This window comes from Drosophila sulfurigaster, chromosome X (genome assembly GCF_023558435.1).
Source record: "Drosophila sulfurigaster albostrigata strain 15112-1811.04 chromosome X, ASM2355843v2, whole genome shotgun sequence".
In the NCBI taxonomy this organism is placed as follows: Eukaryota; Metazoa; Arthropoda; class Insecta; order Diptera; family Drosophilidae; genus Drosophila; species Drosophila sulfurigaster.
Window position 1 is genome coordinate 1,028,871 of NC_084885.1, and position 26,174 is coordinate 1,055,044.

Genomic DNA, 26,174 nt, shown 5'->3' on the forward strand with positions numbered 1-26,174 from the left:
ATTTATTTGAAATAAAAAAAAATAGAGAAATCCTTCGTTAAGACAAATAAACATTGCTATTTCAGAACAGTTGTGTGTGTGTGTGTGTGTGTGAGTGTTTGTGTGAGGTGAGGTGACTACTGAGGTGTTGTATTTGATGCGTCGCGTCGTCGTTCTATATACAGCTTTGCACGCAAAAGGGTTCCAAATTTCCTCGCCGTGTCGTGTGTGGCTGCTAAATGTTTCTTCTTCTCTTCTCAGCTCTTCTCTTCTCAGCTCTTCTCTTCTCTTCTTTTATACTCCCTTCCCTCTCCTCTCTCTCATGCCGTCGCCGTCTTAATAGGTGCGTGGCTGGGAGCCAAAACCAAGGCCCACGCCCCGCATTGTGTGTGTGGCGGCACGTGCCACTTCGTATTGTTGCTCCATGTTGGAGAACATGCGCTGACGCTGCTGCACATCGGTTGGCACAGTTCCAGATCCCGAGCCAGACGCATTGCTGCCATTGCTATTCGGCTCAGTCGTTGCATCTGATTTGTCAGCACTTCCTGCGGTGGCTGCTGAGTTGATGTTGCTGTTGTTGCCGCCGCTGCCGCCGCCGCCTCCTCCTCCGCTGATGTTGTTGTTGTCGCCGGTGTTCTTAATGCCCATGAGGCGCATAAACTTGGAGGCCACTTTGCCATCCGAGTCCTGGGAGAAGTGAGCATTGCCCCATTTGTTGGCCGAATCCTCGCTCTTCTTGGAGCCCCACAGTAACTTGCGTTTCTGCTGCTGTTCCGCATAGCGATTGGCATTGATAATGCCCGGATTATAGTATTTGGGCAACTGCAAGGCTGCCGGCTGTTGTTGCTGCTGCTGCTGCTGCTGCTGCTGTTGGTGTTGGTGTTGTTGTGCCTCCACAATGGGCGGTGTGCTCAGCTCTAGGGACATTAGCGATGGTATCTTCGGTGCATAGTTGGGTGTGGGGAGCAAACCGGCGCCGCCACTTAAGGCGCCGGCTCCACTTGAAGTTGCCGCTGCAGCGAGGGCAACAGCTTCCGAGAGGGCTCCACCAGCTCCTCCCGTCTTGCCCAGGAGTAGTGCTCCAGGTGTTGCCATGCCGCGAGAGGACTCCAATTCGTTTGGCCTCTTTGCGTGCGAGTTTGAGCGATCGTTGGGCGATCTAGAGCGGCTGCTGGAGTCGCGCGAGCCGCGTGCTCGATATTTGCGTGATGTCTGCGCTTGTGATGAGGAGCCTCCGGATGACTTTCGCTGTTGCTGTTGTGGTGAACGGCGGCGATTCGATGCCGACGGCGTTCCAGCGGGCGTGCGTGAACGAGATCGTGAACGCGAACGGGACCGGGAGCGTGAGTCGCGACGACGATGACGACTGCGATGATCGTCATAGGAGCGACGTTGCGACTGTGACTGCGACTGAGATTTGTACGTCGAAGAGGAGGATGAGTTATTGTTGTTGTTGTTGTTGCTGGAGCGTGAATCCTTGTTGTGATGACGCGACCGATCCCTGTCCCTTTCTCTATCCCTGTCCCGACCGCTGCCGCTGCCGCGACGATCCTCTCGCTCTCGTTCACGATCGCGATCGCGATCACGTTCTCGCTTGTAATCACTATCCTTGTTGCTCTCTTTGGTGCGATGATGATGCCGCTCGCTCTGTGGTGCAGAAAAATAAGAGAACTTTCGATTAGAGAGGGATACAAACACCAATTAGAGCGAGACGGACTTACCTTGCTGTGGTCTTTGTCGCGCTCCTTGTCTCTGCTACGCTCCGAGTCGCGCTGTCTGTTGCCTCCACCTCCGCCTCCGCCTCCGCTGATGCTGCGTCCATGCGCCTCCTGCAACGAGAAGACACAAGGCAGCAGGTTGTCATATTAATTTCATTTGCTTGGCATCGAAGTTCAGGCAGCAGCAAACTTCTCTAAGAGCGAGAAAGTGATCAATTTAAAATGAAATTTGCAATCAATTCAAAACTTGGAAATCATAAAAACGTGACAAATAACACAATTTGTTAAAACGTTGCCCCAACATAAAAGAGCTGTTGCCTGTGGCGTTGTTGTTGCTGTTGTAGTTGCTGTTGCTGTTGATGTTGATGTTGATGTTGGAGATTCGTGTCCTTTATTAGCTTGTTGTCCATTCGTTTGGCTGCAAGTAATGATCATGTTGATGACGATGAAGATGATGATGATGATGTTCAGATCACAGTGATGCGGCGGCAATCCTTTCCTTTTGTGTGTTGTTTGTTGATAAGTGTGTGTAGATTAAATATGCTAAGTTTTTGGTTTTGTTTCTTTGTTTTTTGTTTTTTTGTTTTTGGGATTTTTTGTTATTGTTATTATTTGTTGCTATACTCACATTGATGCGTCTCGATCATCATTCGCTCTTTGTCGCAAACCATGCGGTCAGAGTGTGTGTTTCAAGGAGTTAAAGGAGTGGGACACACAAACCCTGTTGGGCGCGTTGCAAACAACTCTAATAACTCTAAAAACTGTCCTCAAGTCATCGTAAGTCAAGTCAAGTCAAAGTCGAAGTCGATGTGGAGTCGTCGTCAGATTTGAGTTTGAGTTTGAGTTCGAGACTTTTTGCATTGTTACTTTTGGCTTTTGGTTTTGGTTTTGTTTACATAATAATAACAATAATAAAATGGTATATTTTAGTCATATATAAATATAAAGGTTGCATAAATGTTTAAGCTTAATTATCTAATACACTAACAAAATTACAAATTAGAATAGTTGCTAATAGAATACATAGAGAGATTAATTTACAAACAACCTTGAATCCGACACCAACAAAAAAAAAGGAAATAGAAGAGTCCTTGACCAGCATACACACACACATTCGCACTCACACACACACACACACATGTTGTGGGGGGAAATCAGACAATAAAAGGCAGCCAGACAAAAACAAAAAATCAATTTATAGATTCTCATTTCGGGAGTGAGGGGGGAAAAACAATAACGAACAAAAACAAAAAAAAAACAAAAAAACTGCCATTGTCAAGTGGCAACTAAGTTGTAAAAACTAGATTAAAAACGTATATACATATAATATATAGTATAGTATGTCGATAACCATGTAAAACATGTATGGAAAGTTAACGCATGGACAACAGTTAAACAAACAGTTGAAACTACAACCAAAAATAAATAAAATGCCTCTTATAAATATTTCCAATGTGCCAAAGACCCACAAAACCTTTTCAGTTGTTTAAATACATAATAACTGGTGAATTATGCGATTTCCCCCCCCAGTGGGAAAATCCCGATGAAACGTAACAATGCATAGAAATAATTTAGTTTGTTAGATTCAATTATTATACATTGATTTCTATGATATTTTCATTATATCTTCTTCAACTACCAGCATATATCATATACCAAATTAAATTGAATACATTCTTAAGAATTTTTTGAAAATGTTCAGATGTTTTAAACAATTTAGTTGAAATATAAATTAAATATATGTCACGAACTATTAACAACAAAAATTAATTGGCACAGCCATTACATTAACAATTATATATGGGGAACAAAGAATGGTTACAAGTTTTCTTGTGTGTAGTTTTCATATTTGTTGCTAGACCGATATTTCATTTCTTAAATGGAATTCTCTTTTGAAATTTTTACTATAGATGTCTTTCGGTATATTTAATATTATTATGTTCAGTCAGCTTTGTGTTCAATCTTGGGGTACATTGGAAATTGTTTTATAGGCGACAACTTCTATATTAACTATAGTGGCAAATTGAAATGAAAAGTTTACCTCATCAGTGTGATTATTAGTATTATTATGTCGGCTGCTTCGGCTCCTGTGATGATGATGATGGTGATGGTGGTGATGATGGCCACCGCCTGAGTCACCGCCACCACCACCGCGTCGTCCAGCGGTTGGCAAAGGCGGCGTTTGCGGCATTTGTGAATGCGACTGATGATCGCCCGCAGCCGCCACCTTGGATGCGGCATTTGATGGCGACAGCGTTGCCAGACCTTTTTTATTCGCCTTGTCGTTTACATCAGCACTGTCATCACTGGCACCACTGTCGCTGCCGCCGTCGCTGCGGCTGCGGCTGCTCGAGCGTCGACGCTGACGTCTGTTGGTGTTGTTGTGACGTTCGCTGTTAGTTTTGTTTTTGCTTTTATGTCGCATGCCGGCAGCGGCGGCGGCAGCAGCAGCAGATGTTGTTGTTGTTACTGAAGATGATGTCTCCAATGACGGCGGTTGCGATTGCTGTGAGCAGCTGGAGCGTGAACGACGACGACGTCGTGATGTGGATGCCACAGCTGCATCTTCTAGTTGCTGCTGCTGCTGCTGCTGTTGTTGTTGTTGTGGTGCCTAGGGGAATTTTTCAACTATTCAGAAACAGCAAATTCGCATTATTTTACTAAAGCACTAAATATACAACTACATTACATTATTTTCTTTTAGATAGTAGAGTATTGGGGGAGGAAGAGGGGGTACGTGTGTGCAATTGTTTTGATTTTGACTTGCAAGAAATTGCTATATTTTTGCTTATAGAGTTGCCCTACTCACACACACACGCGCACTTGGAGAATCACACATACACACACACACACAAGCAGCATGCACGCTTCGGCAAAATGTATACACAAAAAAAAAACGAAAAAAAGTGCGCTGAGAATTCGGCATTCGATAATTTCAGTTTCTTGTTGACCCATTCGTCATTTAATTTTTGGAGTATTTACCCTTATCTCGTAGCCACCATCCTCATCATTGTCGTCCTCGCTGCTATAATTCACCAGCGCCTCCATTTTATTGGTATAAATCAATTGATTTTAGCGCGTGTTCGCTACAAAACTTCAATATTAAAATCAATAAATCTATCACTGCTGCTGCTGCTATTTTTTCCTTTTTTCTGCATAGACCCGCGGCGTGTGGCAGCAACGCCAATTTTGATATTTACTTTTTTACGTCGATAAATATACCGAAATATACCGCATTCACAATATCGTACTAATTACACTGAACAATGTAATAGGAAAAACCAAGTATTTTCGACATAGAAGATAGCAATTTTGACACAATAAATCTAACAATAATTAATTGGACAATGCGGTTAGGTTTTGTTTTTGATAAATGCCTACTTTAACTATTTTAAATCATATATTCAAATGAATATGAAAAGGAATTAAGTATCCGCATTGTAATTGCTGAACAAATCATAAACTTTAATTTTAAATTCAATCATTTATTTCCTTTTTAAATAAATTACAATAAAAATAATTAAAAGGGGAGTAGAATTTTAAAATTAACTAATTTGCTTTGAATTCTAGCTACTTTATAATTACACTTCATTAAATACCAATTAAATGTGTGGTAACACTGAAACTTTTTCCTTGAAGTGTGTTCACACTTTTACGTTTATGCAGCTCTACTTCGGCGCGCAAATTTGAAAAATAAGTGAAGTCCCCAGAGATACGATGCTACACGACATTATGTAAACTGTTTCTTATGTCACCTGTCGCTTACATATGCTAAAAGCCCCCATGGCATTATCCCCATGTGTTTACACTTTGCAAAAGATCCATCAATTTGATTATTTGAAGCGACCCCAAAAAATGTAAGCAGATAAGTACTTTACAATTGTGACGGTTTGTTGTTGTTTACTTATTTTTGTTTTTCGTTTACAATTTTGTTTACGTATATTTCTTGTTTTTGCTTTTTTTGGCTAACGTGCCGGTTTCAACGTCGCCGACTTTACAAATTACCCTTATTTTCTTTCAAAAGATAAAGCACAACAATATTTTGGCATCTAAAAATAGCTATAAATTTACAATAGTCTGCTGCTGGTCGAAGGGCCATCGAAATATGGAGTTTAGCATTTACCACTTAGCGCTTGTCCAGCATGTTGGAGGCGTCTGTCTTATCGCTAAATAGCACAGTCTCAATTACAAATAACAAACACTTGATTAGAAGAATATTTTTAAAATATATTTTATTTATTTACATATGTATGTATATTGACGAATAATTTGAAACTAAAAAGCAAATTATGTAGGTGTATCATTGATAAGTATGTGAACGAGAGAAACACGATCGCATTCGTCCACTGACCCATTTATTGAGTAAACACTGTACGACGAAGCCTTTCCATCGTCGCAGACTGTCAGGGCTACCACCACAGTGGGGGCACTTTTGGTGTGGATTACAGCACTACAATAAACACACACATATATTTACATATTTACATGTGCATGCATTTGTGTTGTGTTTGTTTAGACTTTTCACATGTTGTTTTGATTTCGCTGTTTTGTTGTGGTTTTTTTTATTTTTGCCTTTTTTGTTGAAAACAACAAATTTGTTGCTGCACAAGGTCGCACTTATGGTTTTCGTGTTTATAGAATAGTTTTTAATTTGAGCGCATAATCATTAACAACATTTAAATTGATTTTGCATAAAATTCGCTTAAAGCTAGGCCAACTTTTGAACTTTGGTTGTGTGACATAACCTCACACTAAAAAGCAAACACACATAGAGGGAAATAAATTAAAAAAATGTTTACCCGTAGTCTTGCTCCTATTTGTCCAATTTAAGCGTTACCAAATCTGTTTTGGACTAATCATTTAAGCGAGGGCTGCCATCTTATTTGCCGCTTGGAAAACACTTTGACATTATTTAGAATGCAATTTGTGGAGCGGCCCTCGCTTTGTTTACTTTTTGGCCTAATCTTTTGTTTTTATTCTTTTTTTTACATAAAGTCGCCGCGCGACACTTACAAAATTATGATGGACGCAATTGCTGCTGTCGCTGTTGTTGTTGCTTTTATCAATGGCAACAACAAAAGTAACGATAAATGAAAAATAGCATAAACAGGTCGCTGATAAGGCGACAGTTTCAGTTGTCCATGAATAACTGTAAACATGCACATGGCTGTCTATGTGTATGTGTATTGCTGTCTATGCATGTGAGTGCTTAAGTGTGTATGCGTAGCACTCCTATGGCCCTCAAATTAAACGACTAGAACCTACGACAACAGAAAGGACACGTTGCATGCCGCACGTAGACGTTGCATATGTTGTCTAGTCGTGCCACCAACCACAAAAACACGCTTGTACATACATATAAACGCGCACACATTCATACATAACACACATACACATTCATACATACAACACACATATGCAACGCACACAAAACGACGCAATTAATTTCATGTCATTTTATGCAAGAAGCAGATCAAAGGCAAAGCAAAAATAAAAAAAGGAAAAAAGGCAGATACGAAAGTGAGGCTAGTGACACAGCCGGCATGACGACGTGCCAAAATCCGCATACAAAAACTTCAGCACAGAGCACAGCCGAATGCCGAGCTCGCGAGCTGTCGACCCGAGAGCACAGACGACAACGACCGGCGTCGCGCACGCTCTCTCTCGCTCTCATGTTGCATTGGGTCAAGTCAACTCAACTCTTCTATCTGCTTTAGCATCAAGCGCAGCATCTCCCTCCCACCCCACCAATGAAATCAAAAATACACACATTACAGATCAACATGCAAATACAGCTGCGTTTGCGCGCGTGTGTGTGTGTATCAGAAACTATCAGCTGCTGTTGTTGTTGTTGCTGGCGTGGAGCCGGCAGACGACAATGAGGCACAACACCGCAACACGTACGCCAAAAAAAAATGGCGTTGCGGAAATCTAGAAAACACGATATGGCAACCTTGGAAAGAGCGCCAAACGGCAAATGCGCAGGCAACGCAAAAAAACCAAAACAAAAACACAGATGTTAAATTCAAAGAGACTGTGCGAAAATAGAAGCAGAGCTTGAGCTTCTAAACAATGCCAGACAGCAACAACAAAGCACGCTTACAAACAGACGTACATACATACATACATATAAATGTAAATACAGATACATAATTACACACATATACAGACATACACATGTATATACTTATGTACATACCGATAGACGGACATTGAAATCTATGTATGTTTTGCTCCAACAATCACACTTTACAATTACAACTGTCGCGTGTATGTTCACACACACAAACATACATCTACACATGTTTATTGGTGTGTAGGTGCCGCATATTAATAAGCCGGGCGCGGGCGCAGATTTATAAAGCATACAGATACAGACATACGCACCACACTTAAAATTCTACAGTAAAACACACGAGATTTCTTATTTTCATCCACATTCACTTAACCATCCATCTATGTATGTCCATATGTATGTGTGTATGTACAATTAGCATGTAAATGTAAACTTTTGAAACTACGCAGTCTTTTTTTTATTCTGTATTTTCAGACTCCTGGCTTGCGCCCGTGACGTCACATTTAGTATGCTGCCCACGATTGAAAATACGATAATTACAAATTAATATTGATCAAACGATATAAATGGATTGATAAACGTAAGTATGTGCAATTGCATTGTTATTACGTAATTCAATTTCGCAGCTGTTCATTCACCTCGGTGAAATTACAGGAAGAACGTTGGTCAACAATAGAATGAATATTTGCAAGCAAAAAAAGAACATGATCTGCATACCAAGCTTCAATTGGTCGTGTGCCTTGCTTTGTATTGGTTAAGCGTGGCTTTGTTGTAACTGTAAGTGCGTGTGTGCGTTGAACAGTGGTTCGCAGATTATTTGACACGTATCAGCGAACTTTAATTTGACACTTGTTAAGCAGCAAATAATTTGTGTGTCACTGTGCATGCATATGCGAGATAAATTTGGGCAAATGAATACGCAAATACGAATACAGTGAAAGCTCCATAGCGAACACTCCTTTTGAGCGGATTCGTTCTTCAAAATAAAATTTATTGAAAACATAAAAAACAATGTCTACACAACGGCGATTATTTCTGATGTATACAAATCATTTCAATATTAAAACTGACTAAAATTGATTCAAGTGGAGTGCCCACTGTACGTGAAATGTGTTTGTTTGTAGTTTGTACTATGGGAAAATGTAATTGATAGATTCGATTTGAATGCAAGGTAAACGAATGCATATTCTCTTGAACCTGTTGTTGTTATTGTTGATGCTTCTATGTTAATTGGTTGCATTCAGTGGCGCTTGGATTTGTTACGTGACTCTTTGGCAGTCAGCCGATGTCGATGCGCACGATGTTCTTATACACGTACACATGCAGGCACACACACACACACACACACAGCGAAACTCAGCCAGACAGTCACCAATACATATAAATGCACCCCGAGTGCATTGCACTCCGGAGACAGCAAGCAACACCAACAACAACGCTGCTGGGGGGCCATTTGCAGTCTAAGCCAACTTGCCTGGTAAACACCATAAGACAAAACTAGTGCACGTATGCACACAAATACAGGCACAGACACAGATGTGTGCATGTAATTGCATAAGTATGCAATGTTTGTAAATATTGTATGCTTAACAGCTGATGCAGTAGCAGATGTTAAATTGAGCATGTCTGTTACCTTGCATAACAATTGTCATCGCTGTTAAGTTTGCAGCACTTGCTGCAGCAGGATCGTATTATCGGCCGGTTATAAAGATTGATTAGGAGAATTTTAGGTGGATGGGGGAAGGGGCACAATATTTGAACAGCACAAACAAGAAGCACACACCCAAACGTACAAAGTACACGTACGTTGATTGTATGCGTGTGTTAAGCACTCTTGGATGTGTCTGTGTGTGTGTGCTTATTTGTGCGTGAGGCAATGAAGTAGAAGAAGTAGAACGAAAACAGAGAACTCGCTCGCTCGACCATTCGTTACATTTCGCTGTAATTGTATGTGTGCATGTTTGTGTGCGTGTGTGTGTGTGAATTTAGTTTGTTCGTTCATCAGACGACCTAAATACAAAAAAAAGTTATTCGTTTACATTATCAATAAACAGTATACAAATAAAACTACCGTAATTTTTACATGCATTTCTACTCGTTAAATTTCTCTTCATTCAATTGCATTGTCGCTTTTTTTTTACAAAACACATTTGGCCGGCGTGCAACATCTGTTTGTAGTTGCTTTTTTGCTGTTTTTCTTGCCAGCTCTATGTAAGTGGTTGTGTGTGTGTGTGTGTTTGTATTGTATTTTTCTGGCAACGTCGCCGCAGCCCTTCCATGCTTGAACTCCCCTCTACATAAACACACTCACACACAGACAACATGCATATGTATGCTGCTTCTGTTACAACGTCGCCGTCGCCGTCGTCGTCGTCGCTGTGTTTTCATTTCTTTTCGCCGCAACTGCCGCTGTCAAAACGAATTCGAACGCGCCAGCGAACGGTTGTGTTTAACGGAAAGCAATCAAAAGCAAAGAAGTTGAAGAAGAAGAAGTTCAGAAAGGAGAAGCAGCAGCAAAGTGTAATACGCAAAAGCAAACAAAACTGCAACAAATTTTTTTTGTTTTGTGAAAGAGTTTTCTTCACTGTGTATCTGTGGTTTGTGTGAGTGTGTTTGTTGTCTTCAAACCGGTTTTTATACATAAATGCGCGCTGCAACTGCAACAACAATAAATTCAAAAACAACAACAGCAGCAGCAACTAAACTACAACAACAACACTGTTTTTCGCTTGCCTGATACAACAATAAAAAACAACAACAACAACAACAAAGAGTGTTAACATAAGAAGAACTGTAAAGAGAAAGAGATGGCATTCAACATTGTAAGCCGCGGTCTTTTGCGCACTTCGAGAGAAATCCTGGAACGCAATATGGCCGCAACGATGGGCGCCCTGCAGCACCCCCCCTCACCACTCTCAACCCAGCAGCCAACGGGCGATTACAACAATAATGTAAGCGTCTGTTTATTTGTATGCATCTCTCTCATTCTCTTTACATATGTATATGAGTGTAATATGTGTGTGTTTGTGTGTTAATTTAATTACAAAGCGCTCCAAAAAAGTAGCGTTTAACAAATGCAAGTGGGAGGAGGGCATCAGTTATAGTTACAAGAAATGAGGCCACAGTCAACTGTATGTGTGCGTGTGTGCGATAGAGAGGGAGAGACTGAAGTAGAGTTGGGTTTGAGAAGCACTTTGCAAGCGTGGCACGGGGTAGAAACAAATACGAGGCGAATTTTGACAATAGACAGTGAAAAATGATATATTTTATTATGATGATTGTAGAGATCAGCACATAAATTCATCAATTCACACAATTATTAACTAAACATACAGCAATGCTGTTGAAAACGCACATCTTTCATTTCAACAACAACAACAACAACAACACTGAGCATTGGGTGAAAACAACTTTCAAACCATCCCCCGAAAACCCCCCACCAAACACAATATGTGGGGCGTCTCTAAACTGCGCAAATTCTGCAAGCAACTTAGTTCAGCATGCGCAAAGCGCCAAAAAACAATAACAAGTAGTTACCTGTGTGCGAGGAGAGGAAACGGAAGTCGCTGACAACAGCTGACAGCTGACCCTTGCACAGTTTTAGAGTACAGAGCACGCATTTAGCTGTGACCCAAACCACCCCCCACCATGTAAATTTCATTGATTCGTTCGTTCTAGCAAATGCCTGAACCTTCGCCTACTGTGCTTTGTTTTTGTTTTTTGACCTGTTGCTCGACTTCAACTTCCTTTTCCACACAATAAAAAACATACATATATCAAATGTTATTTGTGATCTGGTTTTTGTTTTGTTCAAGATTTCGTGTTTTCGAGCAAACTTGAAAAAGAGGCTCGTGATTGCTGTCATTTGCATTTAAGCCAATCTTTAAGGCCCAGCAACAAGAAACTTGTTTTTTTGTATGCTTTCAAATGATATCATCCACATCAGCATTATCATATTCATGCCATTATCAACCCAAAAATGAGTTGCCTCTGAATGTTGTTGACAACTTTTCGGGTCTTGTAATTAACAAACAACAAAAAAAGGGGGAAAGGAAAAAAGAAACGTTGAGTGAAGTTATCTCAAAACAAACTGTCAACAGCAACCGAAAACTCATTAATAGATGCAATTCCATGTTATTGAATCTTTGAAGAAAAGCACTTAATGAGCTTTTCAAATACAAATAGAAAGAGATCTGTGCGTGGTGTGTGTGTGTGTGTGTGTGTGTGTAAGCGAGAGTTGCACTCACAAGGTCAAGGAGAAGTTGTAGTTCCAACTGCTTGCAGTGCAAGTTGAGCAGCCACTGGTCTGATACTTTCCGTTGGGTTTCCGCCACGTGGTGACTCTCAAACTGTTGAGCACTCCTCTCATGGCCAACATAGCGAGTGAAATCTTTTGTAGAGAAAAACCGGTCCAAAACAAGAATCCAGAACTGACCTTAGCAATAATAAAAACAACAATAACAAGAAGAGTAACAACAACACATGTGTACATCGCATGTAATTATTATTTACACACACACACACACACATAGCTACGACGACTGAAGGGCGAGCGCGTTGTTAATGCAACAGTAAACACAAAGCACAAAACAAAACAAAAACAAACAAACAAATAGACGAAAACATCATTTTATGGACTTGATTTATATGCTAGCGAAAACAACAGCAATGGCGTTTCATTTAAAATGGAGCAAGCAAGCAGTGTGTGGGCGTATCCGCCAAGCAGTCGATATATGAACTGCTTCACAATAATTGCGCAACTGTGACTTAAAGAATTTTCTCTTTGTTTTGTGTATTTTTGCAGCGCCTGGTTGTGATAAATTCGAGCTGTGCAACACATGCGCCATGGCATTTAATGTCCGGCCGCACAGCCATGATTCAAGCAGTGCGCCAATATTCAAAGAAAACAGCAGGCGCAGCCACAATGCGTCGCGAGGAAAGCGACAGCGATTCGGATTCGGATGATGAGTTCGAGCGACGTCGTCGCAATGCTAATGTTAAGCGCAGCGAGCGGGTAAGTGAACGAACTCGCGGCCCACGTGGCCACGTGGTCAAAACCAACAACAACAACAACAACAACAATTGAATTGTGTAAATGCTCGAATCGGGTTTTGTAATTTTTGGACTTTTGCCTCAATGTCGTTTTTTGAACTCTTCGCTTGCTGTAAGCAAGTGGCGCAAGCGCAGTAGCAAGCAGCGTATGGTTTGTGTCTAGACTATGCGGCATTCGAGTTTTGAGAAGAAGTGCATCAAGCAGTTCAAGCAGTTGCACAATTCGGAATTGAATTTAAATTTGATTTTGAAAATTAGAATAACTTTGTAGAGCAAAATAAAATATTTAAGTTACAATTGTTATGTCGATTCTTATATTCATTTTTATCTTCGCTTTTAGGGCGACTCTGAGTTTTGGCGCCGCAAGATGCGCACCTTGCATCGCATTATGGATGTGAATCACGATGGTGTCATCTCATATGATGATTTCAATTTGCTGGCAAAACGTTTCAGCGATTTGGGCCATTTGTCGCCCGAAGTGGCCGCCGAATTCAACGATGTGATTAAGCAGACGTGGGAGGAGCAATTTGGCGAGATAACGCCATATAATCTGGTTAATGCCGAGCAATTCTTAACCGATTTGCATCATCGACTGAATGACAAGAAAATGGCCAAGCGCATTGGACGCTTTTTGCCGTATTTGTTTAAGGTAATTGATGTGGCAATTGAATGCTAAAGATGCACTTAATTAATATGCTGACTTCTGTTTTTCATGTTCTCGCAGGCCGTTGACTTTGATCACACTGGCCACTTGGATCTCGAACAATATAAGCTCTTCTTCCGCTGTCTGGGACTCACCGAAGAGGATGCTGCCGTTTCATTTGCTGTGATAGACAAGAATGGCGATGGCCAGTTGTCGCTAAAGGAGTTTGTTCATTTGGGACGTCAATTCTTTTTGACCGAGGACGATACAAAAATATCGAAAATGTTCTGGGGTCCGCTAATCACTGACCATTGACGGGTTGCAGTCACTGCTGTAGATCACAATGTTCGCGATGTAAATACCACAACAACAACAACAACACACACGACTAAACAGAAGAAGCCAATGCTAACAACAACAATGAGAACTTCAACGACAACTAGCGCGCAGAAGGCGTGCGGCAGTTGGCCGTATCTACAGCATGTGGCGCCGCATAAATCGGGACCATTTAAACGGCAAATGACCATTGACAGCAACAACAACTACAATACGAACGCATCGTCCAGCATCAGCAACATCAACAACAACAGCATCATCATCAGCAACATCATTAACAACAACAGCAACACCATCAATTTGGTCACCATTCGAAGCATGAGCATTTACGATTATTTACATCAACATTTCAACACAATTGCCAGCAGCGGAAGCGGAAGCAGCAACCAGAAGCGCCAACGACGCCACAACGATTACGATGACGAAATGTTGCATTTGCTGCCATCGCCGAAAGTGCGCAAGCACAACTATTCCAACTATCAGCGTCAGCAACAGGAGCAGCAGCAACGACAACAGCTGCAGCAGCAGCAGCAGCAACAACAGCAGCAGCAACAGTTGCCACAACAGTGGCATCGCAGCAAGTGGCAGCGTGAGGAGGAGGAGCGGGAGCGCAGGCGGAAGCAGCATGGCACAAATACAACTATGGATAATTATGATATAAGATTTTTTTTCTATATTAATTCGCTAATATTATTCACAATGTCGTGTCGCCAATATGAGGGCGATGACTTTAAGCATTTCATTGTTGATCACATCAGAGAGTTCGATCGCGGACGCCGCAAGGCTCGCAAGCGACGCAAGCGCAGGATGAAGCCACCAAAAGTGGCAGCAACAACAGCTGCAGCAGCAGCAATAGAAACAACAACTGCAACTGCAGCTGCAGCTGCAGCTGCAACAAGTGCAGCACAAAGCAAACTGCATTTGTAGATGGCAAATTGAAAAGAACTTTGCATGATGTTTTAGCTAAGACTTATGTAACACTACACTATGATATAATTATAACAAAAACAACAAGAAGAAACACAAAAATAAAAGAAAATATACACAAAAATTAAGAAATTTATCATTTCAAATATTATTGTAAATATAACTAATGCACACTGGTCGAATTGACCAATTTTTTTGTATGTCCTGTATTCCAAAAATGTTCATAGGGCGCTGTAATTTGGCACATTTGATATTAAGATCATTATAAAGATATAAACAAACTTTTATTGTAGTTTGATCTGGCCACGCCGAAGCGCAGTGTTTACTAAATGAGTAAAAGAAAGGTAATTTTGTTTCTTTTTGGTTTTAATATTAGAAAACAATTATATTTTAGTAAATTAAACATTCTTAACTTTCTTCTGCTTCCAGCTCAAAAGAAAATTGACTATCAGAGTCGGAGTCAAAATCACTCTCTTCATCTTGAATATTATTTCTAAAAGTTCCAACAATTCATGTGGCAGAACTTTTTTCATATTTTGATTTGACCTTTTGCTGGGATAAAGGCTAGATAAGAGAAGAGTGCATGGATCTATTGAACACATCCATCATGTTATTCAACCTTGAATTCTTCTTGAGTCGTGCATGAGATCGCCTATAATTTTTATACCCGCTACCCATAGGGTAGAAGGGTATTATAACTTTGTGCCGACAGGAAATGTATGTAACAAGTAGAAGGAGTCATCACCTACCCCATCAAGTATATATATTCTTGATCCGCGTCAACAGCCGAGACGATCTAGCCATGTTCGTCTGTCCGTCTGTGTGTCTGTCCATATGAAACACTGGATCTCAGAGACTATAAGAGATAGATTATAAATCAAGTTTGTTTCAAATTTTTGCCGTTCAAAAAAAGTCACGTTTACAATTGATTCCTAATTCTGTTTTTCTTTTCTTTTTTTTTTTTATTAATTTTTATTAAACAATTGTTTTCTAATTAATTTTTGATTTTTACAATGCTTTAGAATTTTTACGTCTACTCGTAAACTATTTTTAAATACAATTCCTAATTATGCTGTATATATTTAATTTTGTTTTTGAGAAAAAAATGTGAAATGCAAGTATTCACAAAGATCTTAATATTCCAACCATAAAAGAAGAAATAAAGAAATTTAGTAAGAAATACATCGATAGACTCCACAACCACGAATATAATTAGCCATAAGTCTAGCAGACAATAATTTAATACTAAGGAGACTGAAAAGATTCCACATACTCGATGCTACCCAGAGATAAATCCAAGCAACTAAAAAGACATTACGTATAAAAGCAGCACTCATTGGATAACAGCTATTTCTGTGAATTTATTATTTATTACACAATTTACTTGTTGTTATTAAAGACAGATTGTAAATAAAAGTAGAGAGAGAAAATTTTTTTTCCTTTTTTGTTGAGATCTAGAATTAAAATAATTCAGAATTATTCATAATTTAAACTGTATGAATATTTAATAATTTTTTAAATTACCTTTGAGAGTTACATTTATTATAAATTTATTTATAATTTTTATATTAAAATAATAATCGTTGGAGGTCTTTTAAAATTGTTTGGTATACTGATGGTATGCATTATATTGTGTATACGTTAAATAAGTTAAACAAAGCTAAGTTAAATACGTTTGCTAATTTGCTAATTAAATATATATACGATATTTTTACTTGTAGCGAGAAAAGCGTTTGTTGTGAATTTAAAGAAAAGAATTGGTAAATTATATATAAAGATTTTGATAAATTTATGGTACTTAGCTGGTATACATAATATATAGTATTACCTCTTGAAGTAGAAGAATTCAAACTAGAAGCTGCAGAATTTGAAAAATATAAATATAATAAAACACTAAAAAAGATCAGTTCCTAACATCCAGAGTATTCATCTTTGAAATTGAGTTCTTAAAATAAGACAAATTTAGGAAAAAATTACTATAATTAGAATTTAGTATTAACAAGTAAGAAAGTTGAAGTCGAGTGTGCTCGACTGTGAGATACCCGCTACCCATTTTTGATAAGGGCAAAATATTGCGGTATTATTTTCAAAATATACCGAAAATACTAAAAAAAATACTAAAAATATACGAAATGGTATGTTTGGTATATCGATACAGCACACCATTCAGAATATACTATAGACGGCACAATGTACCAGATTGTCGGCCAAAGCAACTAAGAGCCCCAGTAAGTAGGCGTTTTTGCCCATACAAAAGTATTTCTTTAATAACTTCCACAATTTTTATCTGATCGCAACCAAATTTTCAGAAAGCATAACTACTATAGTAATTATAGTATATACCAAAATTTTTAAATTTACGCTTGTTATTCGTTTTTTTTTATTTGCGGGGGCGGAAGTGGGCGTGGCAAAAATTTGAAACAAACTTGATCTGCGTGCAAACATAACAAATGCTGTCGAAAAAAAAATTATAGCTCTATCTCTTATAGTCTCTGAGATCTAGGTGTTCATACGGACAGACGGACAGACACACAGACGGACAGACGGACATGGCTATATCGTCTCGGCTGTTGACGCTGATCAAGAATATATATACTTTATAGGGTCGGAGATGCCTCGTTCTACCTGTTACATACATTTCCTGCCGGCACAAAGTTATAATACCCTTTTACCCTATGGGTAGCGGGTATAAAAATGCTATTAAATGCTTTAGTATTCAAAATGAGACGTAAATTATTGGATTTAGGTTGCAAATTTGAGAATTTATCGAAATATGCAATCGAGTGTGCTCGACTGTAATAAACCCGCCTTTAATTTCCACTAAATGCAAAACAATGAGATATTATTCTTAGAATATACCGAATTAATATACCAAAAGCTATATTTTGTATCCCGATCTAATTTTGATGTGTCTTTGTTCATAGCTCAGTTAGTCGAGTTGTTGTGAACAATTATTCATTGTGAAAGTCGTCGGTTCAATTGCTGCACGATTCGATAAGCTTTTTATAACTAGGAATGTTCGTACAATTGAATAACTGGAAACTGAATGCCGTGCTTATTATTAATAAGTTTTATAATACTCAGAAAAAAAATAGTAACATTTTTAAAGTTCACAAAAATAATTGGGACTTCGATGCAGTTGCTGTTGCACTTTTTGTTGTCGTTGTTAGTAGCCAACGTGTTTTTGTTGATGTGTTGGCTGCTGTTGTTGTTGGTTTTTTATGTGAGTGTTAATTTGTGACAGTCCAGTGATAATGATGATGCCTTTTTTCTCTCATTAATAAGAACTTTATTCTATATCAAATGATTTTGAAATCAAGATGTGTGTTCGAACCTCGTGACTTGAATGTTATTGACACACTCTTTAGAAGGAATTTCTTAGTACTAAGACCAAAATCTTGTTTCTTGAGCATTTCTTTTAGCGTAATATTTAATAGGAGATATATTTTTGAATTGGAGCACAAAGATTACGAATTTAGCTAATTGCTTGCGTTTCAGGTCATATTTTTTTTGTTGGTCAGTAAATTGTGGAAATGCCTTACGGCTTGTTTCCATAGCACTATATATCTGGGTTATCCTCATATAAGAGTATTTCAAAATGTTTAAAATGTCACATTTGCCCCGTGTGAAATAACATAAGAAACAAGTAAGAAAGTTACAGTCGAGTGTGCTTGACTGTGAGATACTCGCTACCCATTTTGAATACGCGCAAAATATTGCGGTATTTTTCAAATTATAATATACCAAAAATACAAAAATACTAAAATTATACCAAATTGTATATTTGGTATAACGATATAGCACCGCATTCGAAATATACCATAGTCTGCACAATATACCAGATTGTCGGCTAAAGCAACCAAGACACCTAGTAAGTAGGCATTTTTGCTCAAACAAAAGTACTTCTTTAATAACTTCTACAATTGTTATCTGATCGCAATCAAATTGTATCACAAGAAATCATAAATACTATATTTATTATATTCACCAAAATTTGCGACTCTAGCTTTAAAATTACGCTTGTTATTCGGTTTTTTTGATTTGCGGGGGCGGAAGTGGGCGTGGCAAAAATTTGAAACAAACTTGATCTGCGTGCAAACATAACAAATGTTGTCGAACATCTGTATATAGCTCTATCTCTTATAGTCTCTGAGATCTAGGTGTTCATACGGACAGACGGACGGACGGACATGGCTAGATCGACTCGGCTGTTTACGCTGATCAAGAATATATACCTTCTAACTGCTATAATAGCCTTCTACCCTATGGGTATATGGGGTATATAACACGTACGACTTTCTCTGCGAATTCGCGACCTAAGCATATAGTCAAAATTTCAAGCATAAATGTTGAAAATTATTCGTGCTATGCTGCGAACCAATTTCAAAAACTATGTTTCGAGTAAAACGCGTTCAAAGTTTTGATTTACTATTACATAAAAAAAAACTCAAATTGAGGGAACAAAAATTATTTTTCCGCCCAACTTTTGTTTTTACTGTATTCTAGAACGGTTGAACTATCTTTTAAGCAAAAAATAAATGATTATTTTTTTTAATTTTACAGTGGTGTTGGCCCTTAAGAAACATTTTTATATCGTTAAATTGGGTCTAAGTTGCTTTGGCTGACAATATGGTATATTGCACTCTATGGTATATTATGAATGTAGTATCAATGTACTAAATATAGATTTTGGTATATTTTGATATTCTTTCTGTATATTAATTTGGTATATATTGTAAGAATAATACTGCAATATTTTGCTTTTATTCAAAATGGATAGCGGGTAACTCACAGATTGCTTACTTATTTGAATGTAGTAGTATATCGATATACTAAATATGACGATCTGTATAGTTTAGTATATTTCAGTATTTCAAGTGAGATGTGGAATCTCTTAACACATTCTTATTGAGTGTTTCAAGCTGTTTTTCTCTATGTCCCGAAAGTCTTCTTCTTATTGCAATTGGCGCAATGTTGACTCCTCAGTGTGTGTGTGTGTGTGTGTGTGTGTGTGTGTGTGTGTGTGTGTGTGTGTGTGTGTGTGTGTGTGTGTGTGTGTGTGTGTGTGTGTGTGTGTGTGTGGATTATTAATGTGGAGTAAGTGGCGGATGCTTATCGAGTCTCTTGGGCAAATCCCGAACTGGCGGCATTTTTTTTTTTTTTTTTTTTTGCGAGTGGTCCGAAAAATCAACAAACGCAAATTGCATGCAAATGCATGTTTTCACCTCCCCCTTCTCTCTCCCTCTATCTTTCTCGCTCGCGCTCTCTCATTCTCTCACTCTCTCCCCTCTCTCATTCTTCTCCCCCCGCTTTGCAGACACACAGCGACCGCAGGCAGCGACAAGATGGAAAAAAAGCGGCTGGCCACATATCATTATGTAAGCGCTGCGAAAAAGGATTTGCGATATCAACTGAAAAGTGTTTAGTCCCACGACGCCAGAGGAAGAGCAGAGAGAGAAAGAGTGAGAGAAAGAGAGAGAGAGAGAGAGAGCGAACTGTCGCGCGTAAATCTCGGCTAGCTGTGCCGCAAACCCCAACCTGACGTCTGTGAATTTGACCAGAGCTCATTATGCACATTTGTTGCCCTGGGCTACGCCCATTTCTTTCTTTTTTAGCTTTTTTTTTTTTGCTATGCATTTGTAGCTAATAATTTTAATGTTATTCAAAATTATGTTGCAAAAAAATGTGCTGGGCATGTGGTGTGTGTGTGTGTGTGTGTGTGTGTGTGTGTGGGGCAGCAGCATGTGAAAGCATTTTTTGGAGCGTCTCGCACAAACACACACACATACACACACGTCGGGCTTTATAAATTGCATTTGTATCTAAAAGGACATTAATTCTGTGTGTGCCCGGTAAGTGTGGTTCACAGCGCCATCTAGCGCCTCAAACCCCCAACCGAGGCAAGCAGTGCGCTGCTTTTAACTGAGACCCCAACCCCACCCAACAAACACTCAAACCCATTTGCACTGCTTGTGCTCATGTCTGTGTGTGTGTGTGTGTGTGTATGTGTCCTTTGCGCATTTCTTACTCGCCTCAATATTTTATAATTTAATTTTTTTTGTTTTCCTGTGCATAGCAAAATGAAACAAAAAAAAAAAATGGCACGCACATGATGTCCCGTTTGCTGCTTATCCCTTTCCCCGACATCTGCAGCTGGACTTGCACGATGGTGCTGATGGTGGGAGGGGGAGTTGGGGGTGTGCAGCAGTCACATATTGCTACATCTTTCATTATGTAAATGCACGCTTTACACAGCGTTTTTTTACGCTATCTCTCTTTCGCTCCCTTCACTCCATGTTTGGTTTTTTTTGCAGCTTTTCCTTTTCTTCTTCTTTGGTCACATCAGTGGCTTGGGATTTGCGCACGTTATATAAAAAATATCGCTCTATATATAAATATGTTAGCATCTATAACACACACACACACACTCACACACATGGAGAATGTCATACATATGCACATACATATGTGTGTGGTGCAACTATTTGCAGTTTCAACGTGTTTTATCACGTTTTAAAAGCAGTTTTTAAAAATTAAAAGCACGTCCTAAGTCCACATTTGGTCAACACAGCTGCTGCCCACGAACAACTCGCACACATACATACATATGTATGTACATACATTCATATGTATGTTCACATTCGTGTCTGTGGTGTGTTTTCGTCTTCTCAACTCACCACACAGTCACATGCAGAGTTCACAAGCAAATTGAACACAGACGCCATCTTGAAATTCTACTGCACACTCAGCGTGATCAATGCTCCATTATTGGAATGAAGTGAGAGCGGGACAGCTACTGTTGACTGAATCGAGGTGAGAAGAGAGCAGATAGCTTGAATTAAATCACGCATAGCTTAGTTAGTGTAGAGAAATATCGTTAGTCTGCGCCATCGATATTGCTTGATAGTTTCCATAAACTATCGACTATCTATCGTTGATAGTTGTCGATAGTGCAGTAAAAAATATAATTTAATTAGTTTTTGAAATAATCAATATTTATTTGAAGTATGAAAGTATGAAATTGGTTTTCCAATTATAATCTGAACATAATAAATAATTATTATTCGAATATGATTTTTTATTATTTTAGTTTACCTTAAATGCTATTTATATATTTATTTCAACCAATAATTTTGTACGCCTATTTGAAATGATTTGTCCTGCTTTCCGACTCTATGAAGGTTGTGGGTATACAAAATTTTTTGAAAAAATATCGACCACTATCGACGATAGCGATAGACCACTATCGAGAGTGTGTGCCGCTATCGATAGCGTGTCGATAGTGGCCAACCATCGATAGTTCCGATAGTGCCATCGATAGTTCTCCACCTCTAGTGTAGATGTCGCGATTCATTCTTTCTCAGTGCCTGAGGTGCTGGGATTCCGTGATATATAAGATTATAAGTATTAACCAAAAACACAAACAGAATAATATAGTAAATGAGGAGTAAATATTAATAAAATAGAGAAATCTAATGGTAATGCAATGTAATCTAGAACTACATACTTGCATTCAAGTATTTTCTTAGTTGAGTTGAGTAAATTTGTCTAAGTATTGACACCGCTTAGAGTTAAACTTCGACTTATTTTTCGAGGTCAGCCGTTATAAATCCTAAAAAGTTTGCGATACAAATTTGGATAAAATAAACAATAATTTTACATAGTAAAAACGCCTACTTACTACGGGACTTAGTTGCTTTGGCTGACAATTTGGTATATTTTGCACTCTATAGTATATTTTAGATATTTTAACAAATTAGCAAACAGAGCCATAGATCTGCTTTATAATATTTTTTGGTATATTAAATATGTATATTTTAAAATGAATACTACACTGATTTGTTGTTGAGTTCACTCAAATATATAGATTTCCATTTTTGTTATATTATAGTTTTTGTCACATTTTTGTGTGTAATATAACAAATGTAACCTTCGTTATTTCCAATATTGTTATATTTTATGAACAACAATAATAATAAAAATCGAAACCCAAATTAATATACTAAAAAATACTACAAAAAAGCAGATCTTTCGCTTGTTATATTTTTGTGTGAAATATATATAATAATATATCCTTCGGTGTATCTTAGTATTCTTTCGGTATATTAATTCGGTATATTTTAAGAATAATACCGCATTGTTTTTGCGTTTCCTTAAAATCGAAATCCAAACGAATATACTAAATAAAAATGAACACAGTAATAGATGGCTATGAAAATATTTTTTGAATTTCTGTGTTCAGATAATACTTAAATTATATAAATTCAGTGGATCGAGAATGTTTAATATAAATTAAATCATTTTTGAATATTTGAAATCTTTTTGAAATTACAATTTCTGGAAATTTGAAATTTGACTTCTATCATTATTCATTATTATTGTTATTAAAGAAAGAATTAAAGAATTATGTTATTATATTTGTTGTTGTCTTGTTTAAGCATTGATTCTCTATGAGCAACATTCATTGTTGCAAGAGTTGACTTTGTCGCGAATGAGTTGCAGTTGTTGTTGATGCCGCAAATGCCTTTGCGGTTGGCATAAATTGTAACGCTAATCATAGAGATGCGAGAAAAGCCGCAAGCAGCAGCAGCAGCATCAAGAGAGGAGAGCGACAACTACAAGGACAACAACAACAACAACAACAACAAGGAGCAAGGATTACTTATCCAGCGCGGGTCATAAAAAGTGCGCTAATGTTAACCCGTTGCTGTCGTTTGAATTACAACATTCAGTGGCTGCCAGAGATGCCCCGAACGCAGCCTACGAGTCGTATGTGTAATGCCACCCACCCACATTTCACCTACCTCACTTTACACAGCACTCTCTCTCTCTCTCTCTCGCTCTAGCCATCTTTATGTATGCAGGCGACAATGTCTCAGCCTAAAAGTAGGCAACTTAACGTTGCTCGCATGTAATTTAATTACGGCAACTGGGATTGTGCTCGCCAGTGAGGTGGGGAGTGAAAATGGAAGGCGGCATTTGCAGGTTGAGGTGCTGTTGCTGTTGCTATTGCTGTGACTTTCGTTTTTCTTTTTCTTTCTTGGCCGCTGCGTCGCAGCAGCATCAATCTCTGGCTTAGACAAGACAATCTGCGTGAATATTCCTATACATGCACACATTATCCTTAGCACCATTTCACCATTTTGCCAAAGGCCAACATTCGACAGAGTATGCTCGACCTACAGATACTGCTTATAAATAAAAAGTAAATTCCTTTTTACAAAACACAAAATTTAATTGAACATATTAATTAAAATACTTGGAAATAGCCACAATTTTTTTCAAATTTCAATTATATCTTATTATTATTATTATATTAAATTATTATATTTTTATTAAATTAAATTCATAATCATTTTAAGTTCTTACCTAATTATATTTATTTAATTAATTTGTCCTAATTTTTATATTAATAAATAAATTTCATTGCTGTACCAAATTGTCAATTAACTTTGTTAGTTTCTAACTTATAATAACTATGCTTTTCCTATGAATTTCAAATAAATTTGAAATGCATTGAAAAATAAAATGTTTTAAAGTCAAACTTTTGATGATATAATTCATTTTAATTGTTCTATGTTTGAATTTTTCTTAAATCATCCTTTAAAGTTAAAATAATAATGATATTGATTATTATTTTAAATTTAATGTCGATCTTTAAATGGCATTTATTATTATTTTGTATTTTTACACAGAGAGAAAAAAAATATTGAAAAAATTTGGATTTAAGATTTTTTTGGATCTTAAAATGAACAATATCGAAATAAGATTTTTAGGTTGAAGCAATCTTAAATTAAGATTAAGATTTGTATGCTTAACTTTCATTTGAAGATTAAAAACATCTCATTTTAAAATTAAAATCGTGAATCAAGTTTTCTTTATTCTAATAAAGGTGTAAGTATTAAAATTGTAAACTAATTAAAAAAAGTAAACAACACACATTAATGCTTAAAAGAAGATGTTTACAAAAAACACGCAATATATTTTATTTTTGTATATTTTAAACAATCTAAATTTAAGATTGTTTCATCTTGATTTATAGTTTTGCCTTCTTTGTTTAAGTTTTTTCCATTCATGGAACAAGCTTATAATTTTGAATTTCAAGATTGGGCAATCTATATTTATTGTAGATTTTCGATCTTGATTTAATAATAAAACATCTTGGTTAAATTTTGACATTCAAACAATCAAGACTTTATTCTTAATTTTTCTTTTTGTGTAGTTAATTATAAAAAAAGCTTAGCTAAATATGAAACTTTTAATAAAATTTATTATTGTTTCGTATTTTGAGTGATTATATTTATGTTTAAATAATTAAGTAATTAAAACTACAAGTTCAACATAAAATAAATCAAACATATTAATTGTTCTTTTGTATTATTAGTTAATTATAAAATAGCTTAATTATACTTATAGTTTTAATTACCTAATAATAAAAATGATCTTTAATTTGGTATTAATGTATAATGTATTAATATTTCTTTTGCTTTAGGATGTCAATTCATTAACTAGTCCAACAAAATAATGGGTTGATTAAAAACCAAGCCAAGGCCAAAAAAAAATATTGCCTGGATTGGAATGTGAATGGAGTGTGTTCAACGTTAACCACTTACAGGGTATAATTGTATATTAAATTAAGCCATTTGCATGCGCGTATATTTTTGGGAGAGACAGAGAGAGTGAGAGGGAGTGAGAGAGAGAGAGAGAGAGGGGACTAGGACCTCCAGCATTGTCACTTTTCAGCCCGGTCGTGTTGTAGATTATTAAAAATTATGTCTCACAGTAGGACATGCAACGCCGGCAAACTGCCTCAACAAACCCTTTCCCCTCTCCTTCTCCCACCCGCTCTGCTTCTCTTCATCATCCTCCTCAGTTTGCAGCCACATAGGCCACATTAATGTGCCTCCGTCGCTGCTTCTCGTTGGCAGCATTGCGATAAGCAGCAGCCAGTTGTAAAAGTGCTAAAAAATGTTCTATTTTCTATTTACCTCGTTGTTGTTATTGTGATTGTTGTTGTTGCTGTTGCTGTTGTTGCAAACGCAAATCCACGCAAAAATTATATTTTGACGTTTGTTAGTGGCTGAAGAGGGCAAAGGGAGGTCGAAAGTAGAGCTCGAGAGCTGCATATGTATGTATATGCATATTGTAGGTGGGCGGTTGCACTCGTATTTTTTGGACAGCCCAGCATTTGCCTACACCGAAAAGGGCAAACAATAAAAAAACGATGCGAAGAAGAACGCAACTCGAAACCCTAAATAGGCGAAATGCACTTTGGGGGCCTGGGGGTCAAGCGTGTGTGCCCTACAAAAGAGTTGCTCAGCTATAGTATATACTATATTATCATTATCATTATCATTATCATTATCATTATCATTATCATTATCATTATCATTATCATTATCATTATCATTATCATTATCATATCATTATCATTATCATTATC

The 26,174-nt window shown here is 37.7% G+C and overlaps 2 protein-coding genes and 1 long non-coding RNA gene across 13 annotated transcripts; 2 read left to right on the forward strand and 1 right to left on the reverse strand.

Moving 5' to 3' along the window:
• Positions 1 to 241: 241 nt before the first annotated feature.
• LOC133847718 (arginine/serine-rich coiled-coil protein 2) lies at positions 242 to 4,985 on the reverse strand. Of its 4 annotated transcripts, none has more exons than XM_062282908.1 (4): positions 4,673 to 4,985; positions 3,739 to 4,304; positions 1,701 to 1,808; positions 242 to 1,626 (listed from the first exon to the last, which is right to left on the reverse strand). In XM_062282908.1, the coding sequence occupies exons 1-4, from the start codon at positions 4,743 to 4,745 to the stop codon at positions 316 to 318; spliced, it is 2,058 nt and encodes a 685-aa protein (XP_062138892.1). In that variant the 5' UTR covers positions 4,746 to 4,985; the 3' UTR covers positions 242 to 315. The 4 variants fall into 4 exon arrangements, with proteins under 4 accessions (XP_062138892.1, XP_062138893.1, XP_062138894.1 ...); XM_062282909.1 differs by having other exon boundaries at positions 3,739 to 4,308; positions 4,680 to 4,984; XM_062282910.1 differs by having other exon boundaries at positions 3,739 to 4,298; positions 4,673 to 4,984.
• A 2,910-nt stretch (positions 4,986 to 7,895) lies between these two features.
• LOC133848173 (uncharacterized) lies at positions 7,896 to 8,886 on the forward strand. Of its 8 annotated transcripts, XR_009895232.1 has the most exons (4): positions 7,924 to 8,177; positions 8,248 to 8,353; positions 8,400 to 8,550; positions 8,634 to 8,886. It is a non-coding gene; the product is annotated as an uncharacterized LOC133848173 (long non-coding RNA). The 8 variants fall into 8 exon arrangements; XR_009895235.1 differs by having other exon boundaries at positions 7,896 to 8,009; positions 8,400 to 8,885; XR_009895228.1 differs by having other exon boundaries at positions 7,910 to 8,177; positions 8,400 to 8,885.
• Positions 8,887 to 10,189: 1,303 nt separating this feature from the next.
• On the forward strand, positions 10,190 to 14,060 carry LOC133847926 (sarcoplasmic calcium-binding protein). Its single transcript, XM_062283226.1, has 4 exons — positions 10,190 to 10,724; positions 12,578 to 12,787; positions 13,166 to 13,474; positions 13,550 to 14,060. The coding sequence occupies exons 1-4, from the start codon at positions 10,581 to 10,583 to the stop codon at positions 13,781 to 13,783; spliced, it is 897 nt and encodes a 298-aa protein (XP_062139210.1). The 5' UTR covers positions 10,190 to 10,580; the 3' UTR covers positions 13,784 to 14,060.
• Positions 14,061 to 26,174: the final 12,114 nt, after the last annotated feature.

Bases quoted from the DNA above. Each gene is read 5' to 3' on its own strand.
- LOC133847718 (XM_062282908.1), bottom strand. From the start codon at position 4,745: ATGGAGGCGCTGGTGAATTATAGCAGCGAGGACGACAATGATGAGGAT. The intron at 4,305-4,672 runs CTCCAAAAATTA...TCCCCTAGGCAC, and splicing joins CTACGAGATAAGGGTAAATA to CACAACAACAACAACAGCAG. The intron at 1,809-3,738 runs GTAAACTTTTCA...TTCTCGTTGCAG, and splicing joins CTAATAATCACACTGATGAG to GAGGCGCATGGACGCAGCAT.
- LOC133847926 (XM_062283226.1), top strand. From the start codon at position 10,581: ATGGCATTCAACATTGTAAGCCGCGGTCTTTTGCGCACTTCGAGAGAA. The intron at 10,725-12,577 runs GTAAGCGTCTGT...GTATTTTTGCAG, and splicing joins CGGGCGATTACAACAATAAT to CGCCTGGTTGTGATAAATTC. The intron at 12,788-13,165 runs GTAAGTGAACGA...CTTCGCTTTTAG, and splicing joins ATGTTAAGCGCAGCGAGCGG to GGCGACTCTGAGTTTTGGCG.